The sequence below is a fragment of the Camelina sativa genome, chromosome 17, assembly GCF_000633955.1.
Source record: "Camelina sativa cultivar DH55 chromosome 17, Cs, whole genome shotgun sequence".
NCBI lineage: Eukaryota > Viridiplantae > Streptophyta > Magnoliopsida > Brassicales > Brassicaceae > Camelina > Camelina sativa.
This window is the reverse complement of record NC_025701.1, coordinates 29,259,212-29,273,181: the sequence shown is the minus strand read 5'-3', so window position 1 is coordinate 29,273,181 and position 13,970 is coordinate 29,259,212. Positions and strand designations below refer to the sequence as shown.

General features: G+C 34.5%; 2 protein-coding genes across 5 annotated transcripts; one reads left to right on the top strand and one right to left on the bottom strand.

Moving 5' to 3' along the window:
* On the top strand, positions 7,608-10,743 carry LOC104758282 (telomere repeat-binding factor 1). Of its 3 annotated transcripts, none has more exons than XM_010481117.1 (7): positions 7,608-7,748; positions 8,166-8,351; positions 8,468-8,703; positions 9,119-9,203; positions 9,768-9,851; positions 10,007-10,366; positions 10,464-10,743. In XM_010481117.1, exons 2-7 carry the CDS (start codon positions 8,202-8,204, stop codon positions 10,476-10,478), a joined length of 930 nt encoding a protein of 309 aa, XP_010479419.1. In that variant the 5' UTR covers positions 7,608-7,748; positions 8,166-8,201; the 3' UTR covers positions 10,479-10,743. The 3 variants fall into 3 exon arrangements, with proteins under 3 accessions (XP_010479419.1, XP_010479420.1, XP_010479421.1); XM_010481118.1 differs by having other exon boundaries at positions 7,608-7,794; XM_010481119.2 differs by lacking the exon at positions 7,608-7,748 and adding an exon at positions 7,814-8,021.
* LOC104758283 (mitotic checkpoint protein BUB3.2) lies at positions 10,862-13,418 on the bottom strand. Of its 2 annotated transcripts, XM_019239132.1 has the most exons (10): positions 13,240-13,418; positions 13,001-13,131; positions 12,747-12,829; positions 12,337-12,603; positions 12,128-12,203; positions 11,872-11,952; positions 11,521-11,599; positions 11,327-11,427; positions 11,106-11,168; positions 10,862-11,058 (listed from the first exon to the last, which is right to left on the bottom strand). In XM_019239132.1, the coding sequence occupies exons 1-10, from the start codon at positions 13,351-13,353 to the stop codon at positions 11,001-11,003; spliced, it is 1,053 nt and encodes a 350-aa protein (XP_019094677.1). In that variant the 5' UTR covers positions 13,354-13,418; the 3' UTR covers positions 10,862-11,000. The 2 variants fall into 2 exon arrangements, with proteins under 2 accessions (XP_019094677.1, XP_010479422.1); XM_010481120.2 differs by having other exon boundaries at positions 10,873-11,168.

The window sequence follows — 13,970 nt, the reverse complement described above, 5'->3', positions numbered from 1 at the left end:
AACGTTTTGTTACTAATAAATACAAAAGTGAGAAAACGTTAAAATTTAAAATGACAAAACCAACTTTTACTGTTGAAAAATGGCATGCATAAGTTTAGTCAATGCATTCACTTTAAACTAACAAAATCAGTAGACGTTATAATAAAAAAGGAAAAAACCATTTGAAACAGTTATAAAAAATGGCATGCATAGGTTTAGTAACTGCAATTATATTTAAAACTTATGTATTTCTCTTTTTCATTTTAGTTTGCAACTATTTGACAGATATATATATAGATTTAAATTAATTTAATCTACCATTATATATATATTTTTTTCAATTTTCGTCATAATGCATGATGTGCTAATGTGTGAAAGAAAAGATAAAAAGAAGAGAGAAAACGATTCTCCTGAGTTTTAGAGATTTCTAGCCTTTTCTTGAAAAATATGAAAAACCAAAAAAACACACAAAATGATCTCAATTTTTTTTAGGAAAAACAGCATACTAAATTATACTTACTGCAAAACCTATTTGTATATAAAATATCCAACAAAACAACATAAGCAACCAAAATCAAATACAACAACAAACGTAACCAAAAAAAAATACACAACAAAATTCAGAATACACCTTAATCTAACTACCGCGCGTAGCGCGGATCAATTGCTAGTTAAACCATATAAACGGGGTACAGCTAAAATCGAAAAGATTAAAGGACCATGTATATGAGAGACGTATATACTATATACCAAGAGGTATACTTTTTAATTCATTGAGATACTTACCTGCTATTGCATGGTATCATGAACGATGATGACTACGGAGGCTGGAGAATCCGGTACACCTTGATTGATGGAGACGTGTGTGTTTTTTATCTGTCTCACTTTGAGAAAATTGCAGAAGTTTTATGCGGATATATCACACGACCTACTAAAACTAATATTATCAAGTTAGTTCATTTAGTCAAAAAATATTACTTAGTTAGAGTATTTCATCCACAGTGGCGGAGCCAGAAAATGTATCCACGAGGGTCATAATTTTTTTTAAACAAAAATACTTAAATTTAACTAATTTTTGTAGACTAACGATAGTGTTCTATTAACCGATAGAGTTCAGAAACAGAGCAAACAAAAACAGAGCAAATTAAGCAAGACCAACACGAAACAAAAACACAAATATGCTTAAATAAAAAAAACGATAGTGTTCAGGTGTTAAATAAAAAAAACTAACGATAGTGTATAAAAAACAAATTAGATGTTAAATATTTAGGTTAATTTATAGAAATATGCTTAACAATATAATATATTTACAAAAAGCCTTATTGAATTTAATATTGTTTATAAAGTTTAATGTAACTTATAATTTCACATGGGTCAATAATCTTGTTAGACTAATTTTCACATGGGTCAATTGTCTTATTAGGTAAGGGTTAATTTTTTTTTTACAGCAAAATTCAATTATTTTTTATTTTTCACCAGGGTCAATTGACTCCGCCACTGTTCATCCATTAGATTCCTATTGAGTTTCTTAAAAAAAATTACTAATATTTTAACACAACTGACATGTATAACTAAATTTTAATTTAAAGTATAAAATTGAACCAAGCGATGAATTAAGATGTACACATGAAAAGAATTATAGAGGTGCTCTTAGAAGTATAGTTCTGTGCTTAATGATGATATACGTACAAATGGTCTTGTCAATCCCTCGTAACTGTTAATTAATAGCTAACTATTTTTAAAGAAAAAACATCCATTATAAATACTGTATTTTTTTTTTTGTCAAACACTTGATTTCATTCATTTCTAAACGAAATACAAGGAAAAGGATTCAAGAATCCAAATTTTAAACCATACAACAAAAGAGGCATTCCCCAATGCCAAAGTAAGATAAAATAGATCAACAAAGAGTCCAAGAGAGCTTTAGAGCAAAAGCTAGATAGCAGGTTGCCCCATGTGAGATCAAGGTTTGTTGAGAGGTCTTCCATGAGTAGCTCAAAGGTAGACAAACTTGTCATAGTCAAATCTAGACTTAATGACGTTGAAAAGGTGTTCTAGCGAACGGTTGGTAGACTATGGTTTTGTAGTCAGGACAATGTTGCTTTACCAAACAAAGCATAAGGATTGGATCATATCGATGATTCGCACTAAACATTAGATGGTCTTGGATCCGAGTGGTAGGAGTGGGACGAAAAGGATGCTTTAAATCATCAGGTGACCAGCTTAAGTGATACTCGTCAATGAGCATAAAATCAGAGCCAAGTTTATCACTAGTGCTAGAACAGATCGAGATACATGAACTAGGGAACCATATTGAATTTTCCTCAAACCACAAGCCCCTAAAAACATCTAAAGCCAGGTTCTGTATAGGATGTATGAGTAGCCAAAGCAGAGCTGGTGTTACCTTTCGCCGATGGAGTCTTCGACCATCAGTTATCGGGAAACATATCAGTTCAAGACAATGGCGATTCATATGCGGTGAGGAGTTGGGCTGAGAGATGCTATTGATGTCCGTTTGAGAAGATTTGATGACCTCAGGATTTTTTTACCTTAATGGGCCTAAGCTGAAAACTAGGTCCACTAGGGATAACCCTAGTTTCAGCAGGAAGCGCCGCACAGGATATCGAGGAAGGTCGCCGTCCGAGAGCTGCAGCGAGGTCTGCGGTGCAGGAGACTTCTCCGGTGAGTGAGAGAGCAGCGGCATCGTGTGGTATCCGTGGTAAAAGTCGCCATTGGTAGTTAGGTCCACTGGGGAAAATCCTAACTTTGAACCCGATTGCCAAGATGAAACATAGATGTGGCGGCTTCCCGAGACTAATGGAGGGTTTTGTGCTGCAAAGCGCAACTCCGGTGATTGAAAGATCGGCGGGAACAGCCGGTGACCTCGGTTTGGGTCGGCGATAGAACCTAGGTCCACTGGGGAGAATCCTAGTTCCGCTTGAAATAACCACGGTGAGGAGAGAGTACGGTTGGTGTCCGAGCTTTGTGAAGAGGTTCTCTCCGGTGAGTAGCAGATCGGCGGACACAGACAGTTTTCGCTGGTGTGATTAGAGATAGGTTTTGTTAGGGTTTGGGAAGGGTTAAAAAAGATAACAAATTGGGGAAAAAATTTAAACAGAGCTACACTAGAGAAAGCAGAGAAAAACTGGGGGAGAGATTGATCGATTTTGTCCCGACGCCGGCGGCCGAAGGCCTCACCGGCGCCGGGTAGCTTGGTTGCGGAGAGTATCTTGATAACCGTGTCTGAGAGAAAAATTTTTTTTAACTATTGCTGTGTCCATTATAAATACTGTATATGAATTAGAATTTGGCTGGTGACGTTGTGACAATACATACACAAGGAAATTATAAGCTACTAGAATTTGTACCCGCGCAAGCGCAGGATTTTAATTTAAATCTTTTTATATTAATATAATTTTTTGAGCTCGAATAAATCAATCAAAGTTTTGAGGGTAAATCTTTTTTAATATATGTCATGTGGTAATATTAGGAAAAATAAACGACATTGATGACTACTTCAAAATCTTTTATCATCAAGAGAGTTTTGTTTCTTATTCAGATATTTCATTAAAAACATTTTTTAAAGGCTTTGATGTTGATCGATTGTTGATCTAATTATATATATTATTTATGATTAGATGTTGATACTAATATAACATTATTCTGTATAAATTTGAATATACCGAATCTCATGAATATTGCTTAAAGGTAAAATATAATATTATATCGTTATAACATCTTTACCGAGCTTGCTTTACCCATTGAAATAATTGCAACGTACCATACACGACCAATTCATGAAAGTGTATATCTTATCCCACTTTCCATTATTATATGGCCAAACTGATAAACCCGACTTGGAATCTAATAATCTATTTAATAATGTATGTCATTTATTTTTCTACAAACTCATTCGTTTCACACAATTAATGAGATGTCAGAGATTTTAATTTAGTCATGTGTGATTGTGTATTCCCTATTATCTTTTCAAGTTTTACTAATTCATTTTCAAACATTTTAAATTTTAATTCTTTCGTCATTATTGATGATGCACTCTTTTTGACATCTACTTTTTTCCACCTTCTATTGGATCACACATAACTATTAGACTGTAAAATGATTTTCAAGATATATTATAACTATTTTCTCTTTAATTATTATCTTTCAATACTTAAATTTGGATTAGAAGCATTTGATTCAATTAACAAAACATCAAAAAATTTTCCTTTTTGATCATGTTATAAAATAATCTTTCACTTTTAATTTTTTTTTCCTGTTTAAAATATTAAAAATACAATTACTGAATTTTTTTATTCTTCCATAATTTTAAATTTTACTTCCATTCTACAACTCAATAATACACAATTACATAATTTTTTTTATTCTATCATAAATTTAGAATTTACTTCCATTCTTAAACTCAATAATACATTTATAATTTTAATTATGATCAGTTTAATAGACAATTTTAATTATATTATTACCACTAATAAAAAATTATAGTATTGTTTTCTTATTTTAACATTTTATTTATTTTACTAATTATATTTTTATTCAAACTTTCTATTAGTTATAATTAACATAAATATGGGCTAAATGAATATTTTAAATTTCTTTTAAAGTAAAAAAAATTGCTTAGGTGATATATAATTACAAGATCAATGGGGATTCTAATCATAGTTCTTGTCTTCTTGCTAAGAAAATATTTTATTTGTCTCTTATAATTATGTGTCTTAACCATATGATGCACATATATGTAAAAGAACTAAGCATAAATGATACATGAAAAGTTAGGTACGAATAGGTAATAATATTATTTCAAATTCAGTGTTTAACTTTATATATATCGGGTAGATGCTCTATTCTTTTCTTTCGTTTTTTATTTTTTATGGTTGAATAATAAAATAGAATTTCATTCACACTGCTGAACTTTGGATGAAATATTATCAGGTTGAATCCACATGATTTAAAAGTAGGGCTGGGCCTACAGATTTTAGATGAAATAATGATGGGTGTACAGACTTTGGATTAAATCTAGTGAATCAGTTTATCATTTGTATAATTGTTTAAAACCTTTATTAAAATTTGTAAGACCCACAAAAATTAAAGAATATATGACTGACGTGGCAGCACCAGGAATGAGTAAAGTGAACTTTATATATATATATATATATATATATATATATATATATATGACCTCGTTATCAACAGCAAATTTTGAAACTGGATTATTATATCCAAAAAATGCATGTAGAGAGAAACAACGGTATAATGTAGAAAAATCAACACACTACTGTTTGTAAGATTAGAGTGCATATATAACAAGAGGATTTTTGGCAGGTCACCAACAAATTTATTTTACAAGTATAAATAAATTAAAATAGTATTATCTTCTAATTACATTTTGTGAATGTTCGCCCTAAAATAAAATTCAATATGGTGACACTCATTAGTAGAGACCAAGTCGGTCCAACTCTAGCTATACCTTCCACACTGCTTCCTCCCAGCAACAAATGGAGGTATCATCGTCATTTTGACCTGTGTTAATGTGACATTATAAATAACAAGGATCCATGCAGAAACAATTAGCCTAATTACAAAACACATACTCCATCTGTTCTAGTTTAACTGTCGTTTAAGGTTTTTGCACACAAATTAAGGAAACTATTAAATTTTATGTTTTGTCCTTCATTAATATATTTTATAATTTTTTCATTGGTTGAAACTTTAAAACAACAGGGATAAGATTGGAATATTCATCAAACACCTGCATTGAAAATCTAAAACGACAACTAATATAAAACAAAAATTAAATCCTAGAACGACAACTAAATTAGAATGGAGGGAGTAGTTTTTTCTTCTCTTTCTTCCATACAAAACAAATATTAAATGGATACTTCAGCTTCAAACTCTTCTGGTCTCAGGAGCAAGTCAAGTCCCGGGTCGTTGTTTAGCAACATGTATCTCCTCACGACACTCCAAGCCCTTGTGGCCATTTCCCTCTTGATGATGATACTCAAGAAAATAAAGTCATTTCCCTTCTCGAAACAAGAAGTTGCATCCTCTCCCACCAGGACCCACGGGTTTGCCAATTATAGGAATGATCCCGGCGATGCTCAAAAACCGTCCAGTTTTCCGGTTTGTATGGAATTGATTGCACATTTCTATTTTGTTTACAATTCAACTTTTCTGGGCCAATAATCGATAAACTGAAATATCAATTTGAAAAAATTATCGCAACTACCTCCACCACAAGTTTTTTTGAATCAGTGCTAGTCTCAACTCTCAACAATATAATAAGTTTTTCAGAGAAAATACTATGAAAAAAAGGGAAAATAGCATGTTTGGAAGAAATAATCGTAACTACCACCTCCACCACACATTTTTGTTTTTAATTATATCTATCAAAGGTTTGTACCTACACTTTTATTCTCTTATCATCAAAACTAAAATTTTGTAACANCAACAAATGGAGGTATCATCGTCATTTTGACCTGTGTTAATGTGACATTATAAATAACAAGGATCCATGCAGAAACAATTAGCCTAATTACAAAACACATACTCCATCTGTTCTAGTTTAACTGTCGTTTAAGGTTTTTGCACACAAATTAAGGAAACTATTAAATTTTATGTTTTGTCCTTCATTAATATATTTTATAATTTTTTCATTGGTTGAAACTTTAAAACAACAGGGATAAGATTGGAATATTCATCAAACACCTGCATTGAAAATCTAAAACGACAACTAATATAAAACAAAAATTAAATCCTAGAACGACAACTAAATTAGAATGGAGGGAGTAGTTTTTTCTTCTCTTTCTTCCATACAAAACAAATATTAAATGGATACTTCAGCTTCAAACTCTTCTGGTCTCAGGAGCAAGTCAAGTCCCGGGTCGTTGTTTAGCAACATGTATCTCCTCACGACACTCCAAGCCCTTGTGGCCATTTCCCTCTTGATGATGATACTCAAGAAAATAAAGTCATTTCCCTTCTCGAAACAAGAAGTTGCATCCTCTCCCACCAGGACCCACGGGTTTGCCAATTATAGGAATGATCCCGGCGATGCTCAAAAACCGTCCAGTTTTCCGGTTTGTATGGAATTGATTGCACATTTCTATTTTGTTTACAATTCAACTTTTCTGGGCCAATAATCGATAAACTGAAATATCAATTTGAAAAAATTATCGCAACTACCTCCACCACAAGTTTTTTTGAATCAGTGCTAGTCTCAACTCTCAACAATATAATAAGTTTTTCAGAGAAAATACTATGAAAAAAAGGGAAAATAGCATGTTTGGAAGAAATAATCGTAACTACCACCTCCACCACACATTTTTGTTTTTAATTATATCTATCAAAGGTTTGTACCTACACTTTTATTCTCTTATCATCAAAACTAAAATTTTGTAACAAATAAATCAAACTGTTCATGTAAATATGACTGAACAAGGTGTTACTTTTGAATTTTGATGAATAAAGTTCATGATTAATCAAAACAATAATACTACTTAAGAAGAAAATAATAATTAGTGTAATTAAATAAGCTTGTTGTAATAAATAAGGAAACGTGTTGAAAAGGCCGTTTAAAAAACGCGTTTTGAAGCTTAATTGGTGGTCTAAGCGGTTTGCCCCCATCAGAATTTGACGGAGGTCCGTTATCCTTTCTACTCGCAATTAACCCTAACTTTTTCTTTCTTATGCTTCTCAGGAGAAAGAACGAAGCGTCTCGAAATCTGAATCCAGAGATAATAAAAACGAAATTGGTATTGTCGAAGATCGATTCTTCCTAATAAAAATCTCATCTTTCTGGTGAATTCATCTGTTTCTTGTTTCTCGATTGTTGGGCATGAGATTAGGTTTCCATTCTCAAAGTAGCAATTTTTCTAGGGTTTGAGTTCGGCGTCTTTCCAGTGATGTGAAGAAGTTTTTGGAGATTGCTATTGCGTCGTAGTTTCTGAGTTACTGATGCGGTTTAGTTTGATATCTACCTGTTAGGGTTTCCAAGGAACAGAGGATTAGGGTTTTACTGAGATTAGGTGAATCTACTTTTGGAGTCTTAATTTATTAGTTTATGGTTGTGTAAAGAGAATGAATTGTGGGTTTACAATTGAAGAAACCATTTTTTATGGTAGCAATTTTTGTTCCTGATTGGTTTCGTGACGTATGGATTTTTGTTGCAGAACGGACTTGCTCCGTAGTTGCATTTAGAAACCGGGATGGGTGCTCCTAAGCAGAAATGGACACAAGAAGAAGAATCAGCTTTAAAGTCTGGCGTTATAAAGCATGGACCTGGTAAATGGCGCACAATTCTCAAAGATCCTGAATTTAGCGGAGTCTTGTACCTGCGTTCCAATGTAGATCTCAAGGTCATGATTGTTTCTTATCCTTTGTTTCAACTCTACGATGCTGCTGTGTTTTGTTTGTGATTTGTATATGAGTCTTTATCTGATTTGGGTTTGGTTTGTGTGTTGTATTGGGACAGGACAAATGGAGAAACATGAGTGTCATGGCGAATGGGTGGGGATCGCGCGAAAAATCTAGGTTAGCAGTTAAAAGGACGCTCTCCCTTCCTAGACAGGAAGAGAACTCACTAGCCTTAACCCCTTCTTTGCAAAGTGATGAAGAAATGGTGGATGCAAAGCATTATTCAACTACTGGCTCCTCTGCATTGCAAGTGCAAGTTTCTTCTACTCCTGCTCCAAGGAGACCTAATGTAAGGTTAGAAATATGTCTATTTTGCTTCTTGTATTGAAGAGGAGTTTGCTTTGTTGTTTATCTCCGGGTGGTATTTATTTCTGACGTTGGATCAACCTCAAAACGTATGGTTTGCTGTCACTTTTTTTTTTTTTCTGTGGAGTCGATAAGTGTTGCATCACATTTATGTGATATAGGTTTGTTTTCACACCTACTCTAACCTCTGATTAAATTGTCTTCTCTGGTTTAGTACCTTTATCCTCCTCTTTCAGCTTTTTTACCGTTAGCATACGAGCTGTTTGCTCCATCTTATTGATGTGGCTTTAATATTTCGATCTTTTGATGAGGATTTAAGTGTGTAAATTCCCACTTATGTAGATGTTTGTATCATTTGAATCTATTGTTACACACAAATTGTAACTTTTTAAAAACGTTGCAGGTTGGATAGCCTTATAATGGAGGCAATAGCTACCATAAAGGAGCCTGGTGGCTGTAATAAAACAACAATTGGTGCTTACATTGAGGTATTCATTTTTCATAAAAAAATATGTATTGTAAATTGTTCCTTGCAGTTAAATTGCATCGTCCTACATTTCAACTGATGATCCTCAGTGGGTTGATATGTTGTCGTCAACTTAGCAATTGTGAAGTCATTGCGGATGAAAACCAAAATATAGCCGTTGATTGTGTCAAATAGAATAATATTCTTCAATGTAAGCAATGCATGGGGTCAGTGTTACTGAAAGGCAATGGGTGACATCTTTATCTGCTCCACTCCTGAATAGACGAACGTGCATTGAATATTCTGACTCAAATTAAGCTGAAATGTCTAGGAATATTTCTGTAATTACTAGATTTATTTTGATGGCATCTACTTATGTCTAGGTATTTATTGGAATATCATAAGGGTAGATTTTGTATTTATTTCAGAAACATGTTGGGCATTACTTGCTTTCTCTAATTATTTGATTAAAGCATGGGAACTTGAACTCTCCATGTACATTACTGATCTTTGTTTAAGTTCCTTGTAAAAGACTGATTTAGAGAATTAAGTGTACCCGTTTTCCTTTTATTCGCTTGTTGTATAGGATCAATATCATGCTCCACCAGACTTCAAACGGTTGTTGTCTACCAAGCTAAGGTACTTGACAGCTTGCGGTAAACTTGTGAAGGTAAAATCTAATACATTTATCTAATGCATTTGCTGCATTGCAGGATCATGTGCATATATTTGTCTAATGCATTGCAGGATCATGGTCTTTTGAATAATAAATATGCTTGCTTCATGGTTGTTAGTAGAACATTGATCCGGGTTTCCCTTTTACAGGTTAAGCGCAAGTATAGAATTCCAAACTCCACTCCGTTGTCGTCCCACAAGAAAAAAGGTCTAGGGATGTTTGCAGGAAGACAGAGGACGTCTTCTTTGCATTCACCCAAAACAGACAGAGATGAAACGATTTTTCAGACAAGGTCACAGGTTGATGCAGAGTTAGCCAGAATGAAGAGTATGAACGTACATGAGGCAGCAGCAGTTGCAGCACAGGCAGTTGCAGAGGCAGAAGCTGCCATGGCAGAGGCTGAGGAAGCTGCAAAGGAAGCAGAGGTAGCAGAAGCGGAAGCAGAAGCAGCCCAAGCTTTCGCTGAAGAAGCTTCAAAGACATTGAAAGGAAGAAACAACTGCAAAGTGGTAAAAAATCCCGTTCTTTTATTACAACACCTGAAATCTGTGACAGAGAAATACTTTGCAAATCTAAAATGCTTGTTTTGAAAATGTGATTCGACAGATGATCCGTGCTTGAGATGATGGAAAACGAAGAAGAAGAAGAAGAAGAAGAAGAAGAAGAAGAAGAAGAAGAAGAAGAAGCTAAAGGTGAAGAGAGAGAGAGTAGAGAGTGGCCTAGTGTTTGTGTTGATGATCCTCTCGTCTTGGGAAGTCTTTTTAGTAGTAAGCAATTAGTATGTATGTGTCTGTTCCTTGTTTCTTCACAGTTGACCCACTTTTGTATCCCTTCGTTTGGATTTGTAAACTTTTCAAATTTGCAATTCTTAGGAATTTCATGTACATATCAGAGAATCTTTTCCAAGTCAATTATATTTTTGCTCTTACGTCCATTGTGAATTACAACTTAGCTCTAACTTCTAAACCAATACACAAAACCCAAATAAAAAAAGCAAACAGAGATTGGAGGGAAATCAGAGAGTAATTGGACTTTACTCAAAACCAAAGGAACACAATCTCAGTTACTAAAGCCATTGCAATGGTCACACACTTCATTCACTTTACAGCTAATAAAAGATCTTTCAACTCACTATAAAAAGTGCTACAACCTTCTTTGGGCAACCACAGTAGCAACAATACCACACACAAGTCGACTTACTCTGCTCATTCCATTGTTCCCGACTATACCGCACGATTAGGGTATACTTTGGGTTTCGGTTTCACTTCGATTTCATTAACACTTCGAACAAAGATTGTGTCTGGTTCATGCCTACAAAAGCACAACACTCAGTATCAGTTTAAAGCGAGATCAATCCAAAAGCAAACACAATAATATATCTCTAAAATGCTATCCGTGAGTCTAAAGGCAAGGTATTCAAAAACTTATAAGGTTTTATAACGACAAAGATTAAAGAGTGAAATTCTTACGGTTTGTCTCCCTCTTCAAACGTGTAACTAGAAGCAATAGCCAGTAATCCACCATCTCGGCTGAATGAAAGCGCTGCAATACTTGTTGGATACTTGGAGTACTGCAAACAAAAAGGAGCAAATTGATGCTGTGTCTCACTTACCAAGAAAACATTGAAAGATACAAATATCAAAAGCTCTTGTGATTGCTAAACCTGATATAGCCTCTTCTTGTTGTTACCATCCCAAATGTTGACGAAACCATCACATCCTCCGGAAGCAAAAGTACCATAACTACATTTATAAACCCTCAGGTTATTAGAAGCGATAGAGTTGGGCGATCGGGACAGATAACTTGAAGTTTCAAATTTTCTACATATGTCCATATAAATAAAGTATCCCAGAACATACTTTTACAGAATTTGTTTTCGAATGAACTAGTAGTTTTAACAAGTTCTGCTCTTCATCTAATAAACTGTAACTTTAGGCCAAATTCTGTAAGAACTAGTTGAATCAATCAAAATGCTGAAAGGTAACAATCAGGTTTCTTTTAAGATAAGACTTACATCGGATGGAAAGCAATCGCATTTACAGGGTAGACAATGTCCCTACCATCCTCTGATTTCCGGTGACATTTGAAAGCATATCTGACATGTTCAAATACAGTTAATGAGACTAAAAATATACATGTAAAGGCATATTCTACCAAAGAAAGACCAACAAATAAACAAGAAGTCATAGACTACCATAGTAAGTCAAAAACAGGTAAGAGGAAACACATTAGGGACATGACAGGTAAGAGGAAACACATTAGGGACATACTTTTTAGCTTGAGCAGCCTCTGACAGATCAAAAAACTCCATTGAAACCCTGCCTTCAACAGAGCTAAGGGCATATCCTGTAAAGTATAATTGAAATCAAAAGTGTGGAAGAGGAAATCAAGGCTACTGAGTATACACTTGGCACAGAACAAAAGCAAATTTGACTGTTGAAAAAAAAAATCACAGAATAGGAACTATCAGCCATTTAACCTGATCCATTGGGATAACAACGAACGCATCTTGTCTGGTATTTAAGAGAGGACTCTCTTCTTTGCTCAGGCTGGGACATATTTCTGAGATCATAAATGTTGACATGCCTTCCTGCTGTTGCCACTACCAAACGATTTCCAACTAGAGAAAGAGAGTTAACACGCTCAGGTTGCTGATATGTACCAATCTGTGTGCGCTCCATCCCACTTGCACCTCTTGGATCCCAACATTTAATTGTTTTATCCCAACTTCCAGTGATCACTTGCCCTATAACGTGACGTAAACAAAGTGCTCAAGTAAAAATTAACAATTAACAGAATGAATTTTTTATCTAGCCATCAAAAGCATCTAAGTATCAACAAGGTAAGAGTTCACTTAATCATCAAGAACATCATGACCACTTTACCAACCTGCAGCATAAGAATACTCAACACATCGCACTGGTTTATCATGCGTCCCCAAGACGTCCTCTTTGCCAGCATTAAAGTCAATTCTGAAGTACAACAAGAGAAACCCAATTATTCTAAAATCCACAAAACATTTCCACTTAATCCCAATTTAGGAATTTTCCTAAACACGATTGTACTCTCTCTCTCTCTCTCTCTCTACATCACAAGTTTCACTATTTCTCAATTAAAATAGGAAGAGAACAAATTAAACATACCTTCTAACTTTATAATCGGCGCAAACACTGAATCCAGAAGAATCATCATGGAAGCAGCAATCAAGTACCGCTCCACCATGCTTGAACTCCCCTCTCAGCAAATCAGCGTTCGCGTCATATAATCTTACACTCTGCGAATCCAAAATAACAATAAAAATCAAAGGATCAGATTAAACACAGATCAGACTTCAAAAGAGTATATAAGTTCAATGCTTCAGAAATTAGGGATTTAGACTAACCTTATCCCATGAAGAGACTAGTAAATGATCGCTGCTATTGGAAAATCGAAGATTAGAAATCCCATCTGACGGCGGATTCGAGAGCTCGCGACCAATGGCCGGCACCATAGTCATCCTCAAGAACACGAATTTTTAGGGTTTATGCTTAAGAGAGAGAGGGAAGGGAGATTTGAAGAAAATGATTGTTTGAATTTCAAATTCTTTCCCAAATTGAATCTATGATCTATACAGTTTTTGTTGGGCCGTGAATTAGGCCCATTTACTGCATCCTAATGGGCTTTCAAATAGGCTACGTTCAGTCTTTCGAATACACCCGAACATTTATGCGTATTTTTATTATTATAAACTTCATGAATATAAAAAACTTATACTAATACATTGGAATTGTGAAATAATGATTATTTAGTTTAGAAATTGTTTCAAGATACTAAACGAATTGAATTGACTAAAAAGTGAATTCTCTTGGATGATGTGTTTGATCGGACCTAACGACATATGTCAGAGATAGCCTAATCTGGCCACATCAAGTCTACAGAAACACGTCGGTATTATAAGAAAAATCTGGTATAAGTTTTGGCTTATCACGTACTAGTGTCTAGTACTACTAGACTACTAGTCTTCTTCTACTTGCTTATTTCACTAGTAAGATATATCTCCGAACGAATGGTAGAGAATTTGCCATTTGTCCCAGGAACGACGCCACGCCACAACACCCACACCTACAAATAATC